Source organism: Oncorhynchus gorbuscha, linkage group LG23 (assembly GCF_021184085.1).
Source record: "Oncorhynchus gorbuscha isolate QuinsamMale2020 ecotype Even-year linkage group LG23, OgorEven_v1.0, whole genome shotgun sequence".
NCBI classification, from domain to species: Eukaryota; Metazoa; Chordata; class Actinopteri; order Salmoniformes; family Salmonidae; genus Oncorhynchus; species Oncorhynchus gorbuscha.
Genome location: NC_060195.1, coordinates 24,855,487 through 24,868,984, shown reverse-complemented (window position 1 = coordinate 24,868,984; position 13,498 = coordinate 24,855,487). Strand labels below are relative to the sequence as shown.

Genomic DNA, 13,498 nt, shown 5'->3' with positions numbered 1-13,498 from the left:
GTCTGAGTTGTTACAGTGTCTGAGGTGTTACAGTGTGTGAGGTATTACAGTGTCTGAGATTTTACAGTGTCTGAGGTGTTACAGTGTGTGAGGTGTTACAGTGTGTGAGGTGTTACAGTGTCTGAAGTGTTAGTGTGTGAGGTGTTACAGTGTCTGAGGTGTTACAGTGTGTGAGGTGTTACAGTGTCTGAGATTTTACAGTGTCTGAGTTGTTACAGTGTCTGAGGTGTTACATTGAGTTGTGACTGTAAAAGGGATGACATTGAGGAAAAGTAATCTGGCACAAGGTACATGTGAGAGACGTGTGGAAGACGTGTGGGAGGGGTGACAGGTAGTAAGTGGTGTGTGTGTGTCCAGGTGAGCCGGGTGAAGGCGGAGTCCAGGCTGGCGCTGCTGGCGTCGGCGGGGGTGGACGTGGAGCCATGGGTGAGCAGTGCTATGACCCAGGCAGACGAGGAGCTGGAGAGGGACAGGAGGCTGAGCGAGGCACGCATGTCCAACGGAGATATCTCCGAGGACGAGTTTGAGTTCACAGACTTCGACGACTACGATGAAGATGGTGACACTTTCATCGATTCAACTTCCTGCTCGGTGCCGTGTGGATACCCCTTGGCTTGCATGGTTCTCTACAGCTATCAGGTGACAATATCAGGACTTAACATTTTAGAAATGTCAACATTACAGGAATGGGATTTTCCTCTCAGGTGTTATTGTGTGTAATTTTCTGGCCCATCTTCCTGCAGGCCTGCCAAGGAGACGAGCTGTCAATCACAGAGGGAGAAGAGCTTCAGGTGATAGAGGATGGAGACATGGAGGACTGGCTGAAGGTAAATGAGGACAGATTTATCTCTGGCTGCATCCCAAATGGCACCCTATTCCATATTTAGGCTCCATAGGGCTCTGGTCAAAAGCAGTGAACTATGTAGGGAATAGGGTGCCATTTGCGATGCAACTTTTGTCTCATGGAACAGTGCTATTTACTGTAGCAGGCAGTTGTTCCCACACATTTGCCCACTCTACCAAATGCCTGCGGTCTCCTCACTTCCTGTTTCTACTAAGCACAGTGTAAACAAACTGTCGGTCTTCCTGTTTGAGAAAGAGAGGCTTTATGTCGCTTCAACTTCATATTTACTGATCCGTAACAGTTGTGAAAAATAACGGGTCAATTACAACCAACATTAAGCACTGTCAACATTAGGCGAGCTCTCTGTAAACCATTAATGAGATCTCAACTGCAACAACTATTGGCCACCATGTTACCGCTCCCTAAAAGTGTTAACTTTAAGTCATGGTTACTGCCAACATTTTTCAAGACTATTTAGCCCTCTGGTGGGTATTATCTTCAGAATAAATTAAACCTTCTATTTGAGCAGACTAAGCACAGATTTGACTATTTAACAATCATTCCTCGTTTACTGTGACAATTTAACATTCACATTTTATCGGAAGATAAAGTATCCTGAACTATCCACATTCTAAAATTGGTAACTAAATCAAGCCAATCATGATTGAGTTAATAGAATATATGTTTTCATAAAATTATAGTCTAATCAAATTATATTATAATGTAGCCCAAACATAGATGTCTATAATGTACTGTATTGTACTTTACTGTACTGTACTCTACAGTACCCCTGTGCACAAAGTGAGGTTCGTACAGAAATGGTTTGACGAGATCGGTGTGGAAGAACTTGACTGGCCTTGGGGGAAGGCCACTTTGTGCACACTGTTATTGTTATGCTGAAACAGGAAAGGGCCTTCCCCCAAGCTGTTGCCACAAAGTTAGAAGCACAGAATCGTCTAGAATGTCATTGTATGCTGTAGCGTTAAGATTTCCCTTCACTGGAACTGAGGGGTCTAGTCCGAACCATGAAAAACAGTCCCAGACCATTATTCCTCCTCCACCAAACTCTAAAGTCAGCACCATGCATTCGGGCAGGAAGTGTTCTCCTGGCATTCGCCAAACCCAGATTCGTCCGTCGGACTGCCAGATGGTGAAGCGTGATTCATCACTCCAGAGAACACGTTTCCACTGCTGCAGAGTCCAATGGCAGCTAGCTTTATGTACTGTATGTATGTTATCGTGTGTGTGTGTGTGTGTGCATGAGTCTGTATCTATGTTTGTGTTGCTTCACAGTCCCCGCTGTTCCATAAGGTGTTTTATTATCTGTTTTTTAAATCTAATTTTACTGCTTGCATCAGTTACTTGATGTGGAATAGAGTTCCATGTAGTCATGGCTCTATGTAGTACTGTGTGTCTCCTATAGTCTGTTCTGGACTTGGGGACTGTGAAGAGACCTCTTGTGACATGTCTTGTGGGATATACATGGGTGTCCGAGCTGTGTGCCAGTAGTTCAAACAGAAAGATTGGTGCGTTCAACATGTCAATACCTCTCACAAATACAAGTAGTGATGAAGTCAATCTCTCCTCCACATTGAGCCAGGAGAGATTGACATGCATGTTATTGATATTAGCTCTCTGAGTACATCCAAAGGCCAGCCGTGCTGACCTGTTCTGAATCAATTGCATTTTTTTTGTGGCACCTGAGCACATGACTGAACAGTAGTCAAGGTGCAACAAAACTAGGTCCTGTAGGACCTGCCTTATTGATAGTGTTGTTAGCATAGCCTAGTGGTTAGAGCGTTGGACTAGTAACCTGGAAGGTTGCAAGTTCAAACCCCCGAGCTGACAAGGTACAAATCTGTTGTTTTGCCCCTGAACAGGCAGTTAACCCACTGTTCCTAGGCCGTCATTGAAAATAAGAATTTGTTCTTAACTGACTTGCCTAGTTAAATAAAGTTTTTAAAAAGAAGGCAAAGCCTCACTTTATTACGGACTTCTTCCCATCTTAGCTACCTGAATATTGAAAACCTGTATTTTCTATGGTAGAGTAGGTCAGGGCGTGACTAGGGTTTTTTGTTCTAGTTTATATCTTCTATGTGGGGTTCTAGGTTTGATTTCCTATGTTGGTGATTAGTATGATTCCCAATTAGAGGCCTCTGGTTATCGTTGTCTCTAATTGGGGATCATACTTAAGCATTTTTCCACCCTTGGGTTATGGGATATTGTTTATGTATAGTGTGTTTGAGCACTACGTAGTCAGCTCCCCGTACTCATCCTGAGAAGTGTGTTAAAGTTCCGGAACAATTGATGCCGGCGCTTCCACAGCCCAGTACGACCTGTGCCTGCTCCTTGCACTTGCTGTGCAAAGTGTGTTATCGAACCGGTACCATTGATGCTGGCTATACGCACAAGATCTCCAGTGCGCCTTCACCACCCAGTATGTCCTCTGTCAACTCCTCGTAATCACCATGTGAAGAGTGTCATCATTCCGGTACAATGTGTCCCGGTTCTACGCACAATGTCTCCAGTGCGCCTTCACAGCCCAGTATGTCCTCTGTCAACTCCTCCTACTCACCATGTGAAGAGTGTAATCGGTCCGGTACAATGTGTTCCGGTTCTATGCACCGCGTCTCCAGTGTGCCTTCACAGCCCAGTATGTCCTCTGCCAACTCCTCATACTCACCGTGTGAAGTGTCATCGTTCCGGTACAATGTGTGCCGGTTCTACGCACCGTGTCTCCAGTGCGCCTCCACAGCCCGGTATATCCTGTGCCTGCTCCTCGCACTTTCCCTGAAATGCGTGTCCCCAGTCCAGTACATCCTGTGCCTCCTCCTCGCAATCGCCCTGAAGTGCGCTTTCCCAGTCAGGTGCGTCCTGTTCCTGCTCCTCGCACTATCCCTCAAGTGCGTCTTCCCAGTCAAGTACGTCCTGTGCCTGCTCCTCGCACTCGCCCTGAGGTGCGTGTCACCAGCCCGGTACCACCAGTGCCGGCCCCAAGCACCAAGCTTCCTGCGATGATCCCCAGTCCAGAGCTTCTGGCGACAGTTCCCAGTCCAGAGCTTCTGGCGACAGTTCCCAGTCCAGAGCTTCCGGCGACATTTCCCAGTCCAGAGCTTCCGGCGACAGTTCCCAGTCCAGAGCTTCCGGCGACATTTCCCAATCCAGAGCTTCCGGCGACATTTCCCAATCCAGAGCTTCCGGCGACATTTCCCAGTCCGGAACCTCCTGAGACGGTCCACGGTCCGGGACCTCCTGAGACGGTCCACGGTCCGGAACCTCCTGAGACAGTCCACGGTCCGGAACCTCCTGAGATGGTCCACGGTCCGGAACCTCCTGAGACGGTCCACGGTCCGGGACCTCCTGAGACGGTCCACGGTCCGGGACCTCCTGAGACGGTCCACGGTCCAGAACCTCCTGAGACGGTCCACGGTCCGGGACCTCCTGAGACGGTCCACGGTCCGGGACCTCCTGAGACGTTCCACGGTCCGGAACCTCCTGAGACGGTCAACGGTCCGGGACCTCAAGGTGCAACAAAAATAGGGCCTGTAGGACCTGCCTTGTTGATAGTGTTGTTAAGAAGGCAGAGCATCACTTTATTATAGACAGACTTCTCCCCATTTTAGCTATTACTGCATCAATATGTTTTGACCATGACAGTTTACAATCCAGGGTTACTCCAAGCAGTTTAGTCATCTCAACTTGATACAGTTCCACATTATTTATTACAATATTTAGTTGACATTTAGGGTTTAGTGAATGATTTGTCCCAAATACAATGCTTTTAGTTTTAGAAATATTTAGGGCTAATGTATTCCTTGCCACACACTCTGAAGCTTACTGCAGCTCTTTGTTAAGTGTTGCATTAATTTCAGTTGCTGTAGTAGCTGACGTGTATAGTGTTAAGTCATCCGCATACGTAGACACTCTGCCTTCACTCAAAGTCAGTGGCATGTCGTTAGTAAAAATTGAAAAGAGCAAGGGGCCTAAACAGCTACTAGGGAATTCCTGATTCTACCTGGATTATGTTTGAGAGGCTTCTATTAAAGAACACCTGTTAGACAAGTAACTTATCCACATGTTTTTCCAGCAGTAGACAATGATCAATAATGTCAAAAGCTGCAGTGAAGTCGAACAAGACAGCCCCACAATCATTTTATCATCAATTTCTCTCAGTCAATTTCTCATCAGTCATTTGTGTAAGTGCTGTGCTTGTTGAGTGTCCTTCCCTATAAGTGTGCTGAAAGTCAGTTGTCAATTTATTTACTTTGAAATAGCATTGTATCTGGTCAACAAAAAATAAATCAGATGTTTACTAAGGGTTGGTAACAGGCTGATTGGTCAGCTATTTGAGCCCAGTAAAGGGGTCTTTACTATTCTTGGGTAGCGGATAGACTTTAGCTTCCCTCCAGTCCTGAGGGCACAGGCTCTCTAGTAGGCTTCAATTGAAGATGTGGCAAATAAGTGTGGCAATATCGTCTACTATTATCCTCAGTAATTTTCCATCCAGATTGTCAGACCCTGGTGGCTTGTCATTGTTGATAGACAACAATAATGTGTGTTGTCTAGTGCATATTCTTACAATAAATATTGATTAATTACCAGCCTTGCTATTTTCAATGTTCCTGATAGTCAATATTTAATTGGGGCCTGGAGTAGTGAAGCTAGACCCAGCTGTGCGGTATCTAACTAATTTGACACAGTACAACGGGAGATGAACTGATCTGATTTATTCTTGTGGCTTTTTGGTTGCAAGCAGTTTGTTTTAACACGCTGGTGCACGTAATCTCCCGTTAGTAGCTTTTTAAGAAATCCAGCACTAACCTGCAGCTGCGCGTTAAGCCTGTTGGTTGCAATTGACCCAACGAGACTCCATAATTGACCCAATGAGACGCCATAATTGACCCAACGAGACTCCATAATTGACCCAATGAGACGCCATAATTGACCCAACGAGACTCCATAATTGACCTAACTAGACTCCATAATTGACCCAACGAGACGCAATTGACCCAACGAGACGCAATAATTGACCCAACTAGACGCAATAATTGAATGGCTATAATACTATCTTCTTAACACATCTATGAAGTCCAACTGTCCCTGAATATACCATCCCTAAAGCCATGTTATTGACACTCACTGACTGTGTGCTCCTCTCCAGGCCCGTAATGCAGCAGGCCAGGTTGGCTACGTCCCTGAGAGGTACCTGCAGTTCCTGTGGTCACCAGGAGAGGGCTCCTCTGTCTGCCTGGCGCAGGGCTTCCCTTGTCCCCAGCTGGACTGGTCCTTCAACAGTTCCAGCTCCTCATCAGAACATTCCAAGAGGCAGCAGGGCTGCTCCCCTCACTCTGGGGGTTAGTAGGGGCTCTTCTGTCTTAAGAATCATCACTAACCAGAAAGCTTTTCTCCCACCTCTGAATGTTTGTGACATGATTCATACCATTTGGACAAGTGGCCAAATTCCAGGTTCAAGCCGTCATTGATATAACTGTGTCACCATCTTGTTAATTATTAGTAATGCTGTCGCCATCTTGTTAATCATTATTAATGTAGACAATGTTTACCCATGTATTACTGACTTGTCTGAGTCTGTTCTGTGACGAATGTCTGGCACGGGCTCTGTTTGAGTACCAGTCTGATGTCTGTGTGTTTGGTTCTGGTCTGGTCTGTTCTGTGGTGTAGGTCTGGCACGGGCTCTGTTTGAGTACCAGGGCCAGGGTCCAGAGGAGCTGTCCTTCCCAGAAGGGGCGGTCATTAGGCTGCTGCGCTGCCGCCAGGGGGAGGTTGACGACGGCTTCTGGGAGGGAGAGCTGGACGGACGCTTGGGGGTCTTTCCTTCTCTGGTGGTGGAGCTGCTGGGGGACGGGGAGAAAGAGGAGGAAGAGGAGGTGAGAGATCTGGTTTACCCTCTGAATGACACTTTGTTGTCAAAAGTATCTGGACTCAAAACATACATGTAGTGATGAGAAAGAAAGCTTTGAACATACAGTATGGATGAGGTCTATTTGTGAAGTGTTCCACCTTGTGGTATAATACTGTACAACACATTCCATAAGACTAGTCAAGTGATAGAAGATTCAACTCTGCAGATAGAATTTGGAGTCTGTTAAAAAAACTGCATTCTCAAGGGGATTACTATTATTTTCACGATCTGAATTCCCATTGTTTCTACATTTAATTCTGCAGAGCCTTCCCACCCCCACTCTTCCTCCATTCTCTCCACCCATCCCTATTTCTGGAACCCCCTGCAGTCTCCTCTGCTTCTCATCTGGCCCTGGGTCCTGGTCTGTAAACAGTACGCCCCCTAAGGACCCGGAGGACAGGTTGCAGGCTTCTTTCTCACTGAAATCACAGAACCTGTCAGACAGCAGGGCAGGTGGGGATTAACTCTCAGTCATCACATAAAACCAATGTACAGTACACGCACTGTTAAAAACCCAGTAGTCTTCATTAACAATGTACAGTACACGCACTGTTAAAAACCCAGTAGTCTTCATTAATAATGTACAGTACACGCACTGTTAGAAACACAGTAGTCTTCATTAACAATGTACAGTACACGCACTGTTAGAAACACAGTAGTCTTCATTAACAATGTACAGTAAGCGCACTGTTAGAAACACAGTAGTCTTCATTAACAATGTACAGTAAGCACACTGTTAGAAACACAGTAGTCTTCATTAACAATGTACAGTAAGCGCACTGTTAGAAACACAGTAGTCTTCATTAACAATGTACAGTACACACACTGTTAGAAACACAGTAGTCTTCATTAACAATGTACATTATGCGCACTGTTAGAAACACAGTAGTCTTCATTAACAATGTACAGTACACACACTGTTAGAAACACAGTAGTCTTCATTAACAATGTACAGTACACGCACTGTTAGAAACACAGTAGTCTTCATTAACAATGTACAGTACACGCACTGTTTTGTTCCTTTTCTTTTCTCTGAACACTGTGTATCTGGCCTTGTTTTCTCTCACATCCTCTCAGAGAGTGCAGGCAGCACACACAGCTCACCTGACCTCTCAGCTGGAAGAATACGACCGGTATGTAGACTAGACTAGGGCTGGGTAGGGCAGGGCTGGGTAGGGTGGGTAGGGAGGGGCTGGGTAGGGAGGGGCAGGGCAGGGCAGGGTAGGGATGGACTGGGTAGGGCAGGGCTGGATAGGTCAGGGCTGGGTAGGTCTGGGCTGGGTAGGGCTGGGCTGGGTAGGGTGGGTAGGGATGGGTAGGGAGGGGCTGGGTAGGGGTGGGTAGGGTAGGTCTGGGGAGAGATGGGTAGTACTGGGTAAGACTGGGAAGGTTTGGCTTGGGCTGGGTAGGGCTGTGTAGGAAATGGTACGACTGGGCAGGACAGGATAGGGCTGGGTAGGGTTGGTTAGGGGTGGGTAGGGCAGGGATGTGATGGGGAGGGATGGGTAGAACTGGGTAAGACCTGGTAGGTCTGGTTAGGTTTGGGTAGGGCTGTGTAGGAATTGGTAGTGCTGAGTAGGATTTGATAGGGCTGGGTAGGGTTGGGCTGGGTAGTGTTGAGTAAGGCTGGGTAGGACTGGGTAGTGTTGAGTAGGGCTGAGTAGGACTGGGTAGTGTTGAGTAGGGCTGGGTGGGACTGGGTAGTGTTGGGTACGGCTGGGTAGGGCAGGACTGGGTAGTGTTGAGTAGGGCTGGGTAGTGTTGAGTAGGGCTGGGTAGGACTGGGTAGTGTTGAGTAGGGCTGGGTAGTGTTGAGTAGGGCTGGGTAGGGTTGGACTGGACTGGGTAGGACTGGGTAGTGTTGAGTAGGGCTTGGTAGGACTGGGTAGTGTTGGGTAGGTATGGGTTTGGCTGGGTAGTGTTAATTAGGACTGGGTAGTTTTGAGTAGGGCTGGTTAGGACTGGGTAGTGTTGAGTAGGGCTGGGTAGGCCTGGGTAGTGTTGAGTAGGGCTGGGTAGGGTTTGGCTGGGTAGGACTGGGTAGTGTTGAGTAGGGTTGGGCTGGGTAGTATTGAGTATGGCTGGGTAGGACTGGGTAGTGTTGAGTAGGGCTGGGTAGGGTTGAGTAGGGTTGGGCTGGGTAGTGTTGAGTATGGCTGGGAAGACCTGGGTAGTGTTGAGTAGGGCTGGGTAGGGTTGGGCTGGGTAGTGTTGAGTAGAGCTGGGTAGGACTGGGTAGTTTTGAGTATGGCTGGGTGGGACTGGGTAGCATTGAGTAGGGTTGGGCTGGGTAGGGCTTGGTAGTGTTGAGTAATGCTGGGTAGTGTTGGGCTGGGTAGTGTTGAGTAGGACTGGGTAGTGTTGAGTAGGGCTGGGTAGGACTGGGTAGTGTTGATTAGGACTGGGTAGTTTTGAGTAGGGCTCGGTAGGTCTGGGTAGTGTTGGGTAGGACTGGGTAGGGCTGGGTAGGGTTGAGTATGGCTGGGTTGGACTGGGTAGTGTTGAGCAGGGCTGAGTAGTGTTGAGTAGGGCTGGGTAGGGTTGGACTGGACTGGTTAGGTCTGGGTAGTGTTGAGTATGGCTGGGTAGGACGGGGTGGTGTTGAGTAGGGTTGGGTAGGGCTTGGTTCGGCTGGGTAGTGTTGATTAGGACTGGGTAGTGTTGATTAGGACTGGGTAGTGTTGAGTAGAACTGGGTAGGGATGGATAGGACTGGGTACTGTTGAGTAGGACTGGGTAGTGTTGGGTAGGGATGGGTTCGGCTGGGTAGTGTTAATTAGGACTGGGTAGTTTTGAGTAGGGCTGGGTAGGACTGGGTGGTGTTGGGTAGGACTGGGTAGTGTTGAGTATGGCTGGGTAGGACTGGGTAGTATTGAGTAGGGTTGGGTAGGACTGGGTAGTGTTGAGTAGGGCTGGGTAGTGTTAAGTAGGGCTGGGTAGGGTTGGACTGGACTGGGTAGGACTGGGTAGTGTTGAGTAGGGCTTGGTAGGACTGGGTAGTGTTGGGTAGGTATGGGTTTGGCTGGGTAGTGTTAATTAGGACTGGGTAGTTTTGAGTAGGGCTGGGTAGGACTGGGTAATGTTGAGTAGGGCTGGGTAGAGTTGGGCTGGGTAGGACTGGGTAGTGTTGAGTAGGGTTGGGCTGGGTAGTGTTGAGTATGGCTGGGTAGGACTGGGTAGTGTTGAGTAGGGCTGGGTAGGGTTGGGCTGGGTAGTGTTGAGTAGAGCTGGGTAGGGTTGAGTAGGGTTGGGCTGGGTAGTGTTGAGTATGGCTGGGTAGGACTGGGTAGTGTTGAGTAGGGCTGGGTAGGGTTGGGCTGGGTAGTGTTGAGTAGAGCTGGGTAGGGTTGAGTAGGGTTGGGCTGGGTAGTGTTGAGTATGGCTGGGTAGACCTGGGTAGTGTTGAGTAGGGCTGGGTAGGGTTGGGCTGGGTAGTGTTGAGTAGGGCTGGGTAGGACTGGGTAGCATTGAGTAGGGTTGGGCTGGGTAGGGCTTGGTAGTGTTGAGTAGGGCTGGGTTGGGCTGGGTAGTGTTGATTAGGACTGGGTAGTTTTGAGTAGGGCTCGGTAGGTCTGGGTAGTGTTGGGTAGGACTGGGTAGGGCTGGGTAGGGTTGAGTATGGCTGGGTTGGACTGGATAGTGTTGAGCAGGGCTGAGTAAGGTTGGGCTGGGCAGTGTTGAGTAGGACTGGTTAGTGTTGAGTAGGGTTGGGTAGGACTGGGTGGTGTTGGGTAGGACTGGGTAGTGTTGAGTATGGCTGGGTAGGACTGGGTAGTGTTGATTAGGGCTTGGTAGGACTGGGTAGTGTTTAGTAGGACTGGGTAGTGTTGATTAGGGCTGGGTAGGACTGGGTAGTTTTGAGTCAGACTGGGTAGGACTGGGTAGTTTTGAGTAGGACTGGGTAGTGTTGGGTAGGATTTGGGTAGGGGGTAGGGCTGGGCAGGGCTGGGCAGGGTTGGGTGGGGCTGAGCTGTGTAGGCCTGGGCAGGGCTGTGTAGGTCTGGAAAGGGCTGTGTAGGCCTGGGCAGGGCTTGGTAGAGGTGGGTAGGGCTGGGTAGATATAGGTTGGTCTGGGTAGGGTTGGGTAGAGCAGGTCTGGGCAGGGCTGGGTAGGGCAGGGCGGGGTGTGGCAGGGCAGTGCTGGGCTGGGTGGGGTTGGGATGGGTAAAGATGGGTAGGGGTGGGGTGGCTGGGTAGGACAGAGCTGGATAGGGCTGGGTAGAGCTGGGTAGAGATGGGCTGGGTACGGCTGGGTAGAGCTGGGCAGGGTTTGTGCCACTTCCTCATTTTCTTATATCCTTTTTTTGTGGTGTCCTATCATCTTCATTGAATTTTGGTGCATAAAGCGAGGCGGCTCAGTTTTTCAGCCATTATATTATGCTCCGTAAGCGTGAACATGCTCTTAAATATTTTCAGTTGATCTGCTAAATGCCCTCTCCAAAGCTCAAAATGCACTATTACTGTAGTTAGAATGTTTTGTATAACTACATTCAGTCTCTTTTGAAGCGTTTCATCTGTTTGTCTGTCTTTATTCATTGTTTTGTTGTCCCAGACAAGGGCTCCCCCTCTTCCCCCGACTCAGAGACACTCCCCCATGCCCTGAGGAAGCATGTGTGGGGGAGTGTTCAGAAGAGACAGAGTGGACACCACAGGAGAGTCTGGTGGTGCACACCCCCACCGGGACTTGTACAGTATGTAGCTACCAGGTGAGCTTTGTCTCTTCCTGACAGGCTACACTATTTTTGAAAGTTATTATTCTTGTATTGTTTACGTGATATTATGTCAAAAAACATGGATTCATCTGTCTCTGAGCTTCAGGGACATCATTCACCAGAAGTATTAAACTATCTTGTAGGAAGTGATGTTTATAATTTGCGTATGATAAGATACAGGGTTATTTGAGATCCTGTAGAATTAAATGTTCAGTATTGCAGTTCAAATAAGCTTGTGCCTGATGCTTTTTTTTGCTTGCATGATAATATACTTTATTAATTCTACAGTAGTAAACCTCATATAATGCACTGTATTAATTATACAGTAGTAAACCACATATAATGCACTGTATTAATTATACAGTAGTAAACCATATTCTACATGTCATGTTCTATTTCCATGAGAACCAGAATCAAACATGGACACTGAGATGTATTAAACAATCTTCCTGGTGTGTTTGTGCTTGTTCATTTCTTACCTCAGAATGACAGGATGGTTGAAGTATCAGAACGAAATGCTCTAACAGTACCACATTGGGTTAAGTCCACCTCAACAATTAGTCATACGAACAACAAAGGTCAAATGCATAGCTTTAATATATACTTAGTTTGATTCCTTAAGAATTGTTCACTGTACAGCTGCATTTTCACATTTGAGATGACTCAAAACATCAGGTTGTTGATTAATAGTATGCATATAATATATATGTTTTCCTCATGAGTTATTTCCAGCTTCGGTCAATGAAGACACATGCAATATATGATTCTAAGGCCATTACAAACACATTTAAATATATTTTACACTCAATGGACACAGTGTAAGACTAAGGAGTTAGATCATTACTGTGAACTGATAATGCATGTAGCAGCCATGACCAGCAGAGGAGACCACATCCTGGTAACACATACAGGAAACGATTCCTGTATGTGACGATTCCTTCGATTCCTGTATGTGACGATTCCTTTGATTCCTGTATGTGACGATTCCTTCGATTCCTGTATGTAACGATTCCTTCGATTCCTGTATGTGACGATTCCTTCGATTCCTGTATGTGACGATTCCTTCGATTCCTGTATGTGACGATTCCTTCGATTCCTGTATGTGACGATTCCTTCGATTCCTGTATGTGACGATTCCTTCGAATCCACAAAAATAATACTTTGGTGTGCTTTTGTTTGCCAGTTAATTTGAAAACATGAAATCTTCATTGAAATCAGTCATATTCTGTGCTTAGCAGAGCTATAACCAGATATAGTACCATTCACATATGGAGTTACAGTACTGTTCGCTGGTGAAACATTTATGACTGTGACATACAGTCAGATATATACAGTAGTAAGCTTTTGATTTCTTGACCATTTCACATCTATGATGTATATTAAAGTAAACATGTCTTTAGCATATAAACGCCATTTTGTTAGCTGTTCTTTATTGCGTTTTATAATATTTTCAATGTTGATACTATCTCTACAAGGTTGGGGCTCCCGAGTGGCGCAGTGGTCTAAGACACTGCATCACAGTACAAGAGATGTCACTGCAGTACCTGGTTTGAATCCAGACTACATCACATCCAGCCGTGATTGGGAGTCCCATAGGGCGGTGCACAATTGGCCCAGTGTTGTCAGGGTTTGGCCGGAGTAGGCCGTCATTGTAAATAATAAGTTGTTCTTAACTGCCTAGTTAAATAAAAATAAAAAAGCATTTTCAAAGTGCTATGCATCTGTAGTAAATGAAAACAGATCAGTTTCAAGCAAAACTAGATGAAATAATCTGGTATCAAGGGTTTCACATAATTTCCATAATTCAAATTCAACTCAGGAATATTGTCATCGTATGGCTAAAACCGAATTCTCTGGCTAATAAGGAAATATCTATTGTGCAAAAAAATTAACACAGCCTTAATGCCCTGTTGACATTGAACATCATATCACACTGAAATCCCATTGGTTCTTTGTTAAAATGATGAAGTGCAGCAATAAGGAATTGGAGTCAACGAGTGAGAAGAGGTGTTGTATGTCT

The 13,498-nt window shown here is 46.9% G+C and overlaps 1 protein-coding gene across 2 annotated transcripts in view; it reads left to right on the top strand.

Annotated features, from left to right (window-relative positions):
* The window catches only part of LOC124010366 (F-BAR and double SH3 domains protein 1-like), a 73,476-nt gene extending 61,543 nt beyond the window's left edge, over positions 1-11,933 (top strand). Inside the window, exons 13-19 of one of the 2 annotated variants that reach the window (XR_006834417.1) lie at positions 358-639; positions 744-827; positions 6,006-6,198; positions 6,527-6,732; positions 7,096-7,220; positions 7,845-7,900; positions 11,319-11,933. Coding sequence is in view for 1 of the 2 variants with exons in the window: in XM_046322733.1 (XP_046178689.1) it covers positions 358-639; positions 744-827; positions 6,006-6,198; positions 6,527-6,732; positions 7,031-7,220; positions 7,845-7,900; positions 11,319-11,369 (1,062 nt within the window). In the remaining variant the exon portion in view is untranslated. Of the gene's footprint in view, positions 1-357; positions 640-743; positions 828-6,005; positions 6,199-6,526; positions 6,733-7,030; positions 7,221-7,844; positions 7,901-11,318 lie in introns of both variants that reach the window. The other variant, XM_046322733.1, reaches the window with a different exon arrangement.
* Positions 11,934-13,498: the final 1,565 nt, after the last annotated feature.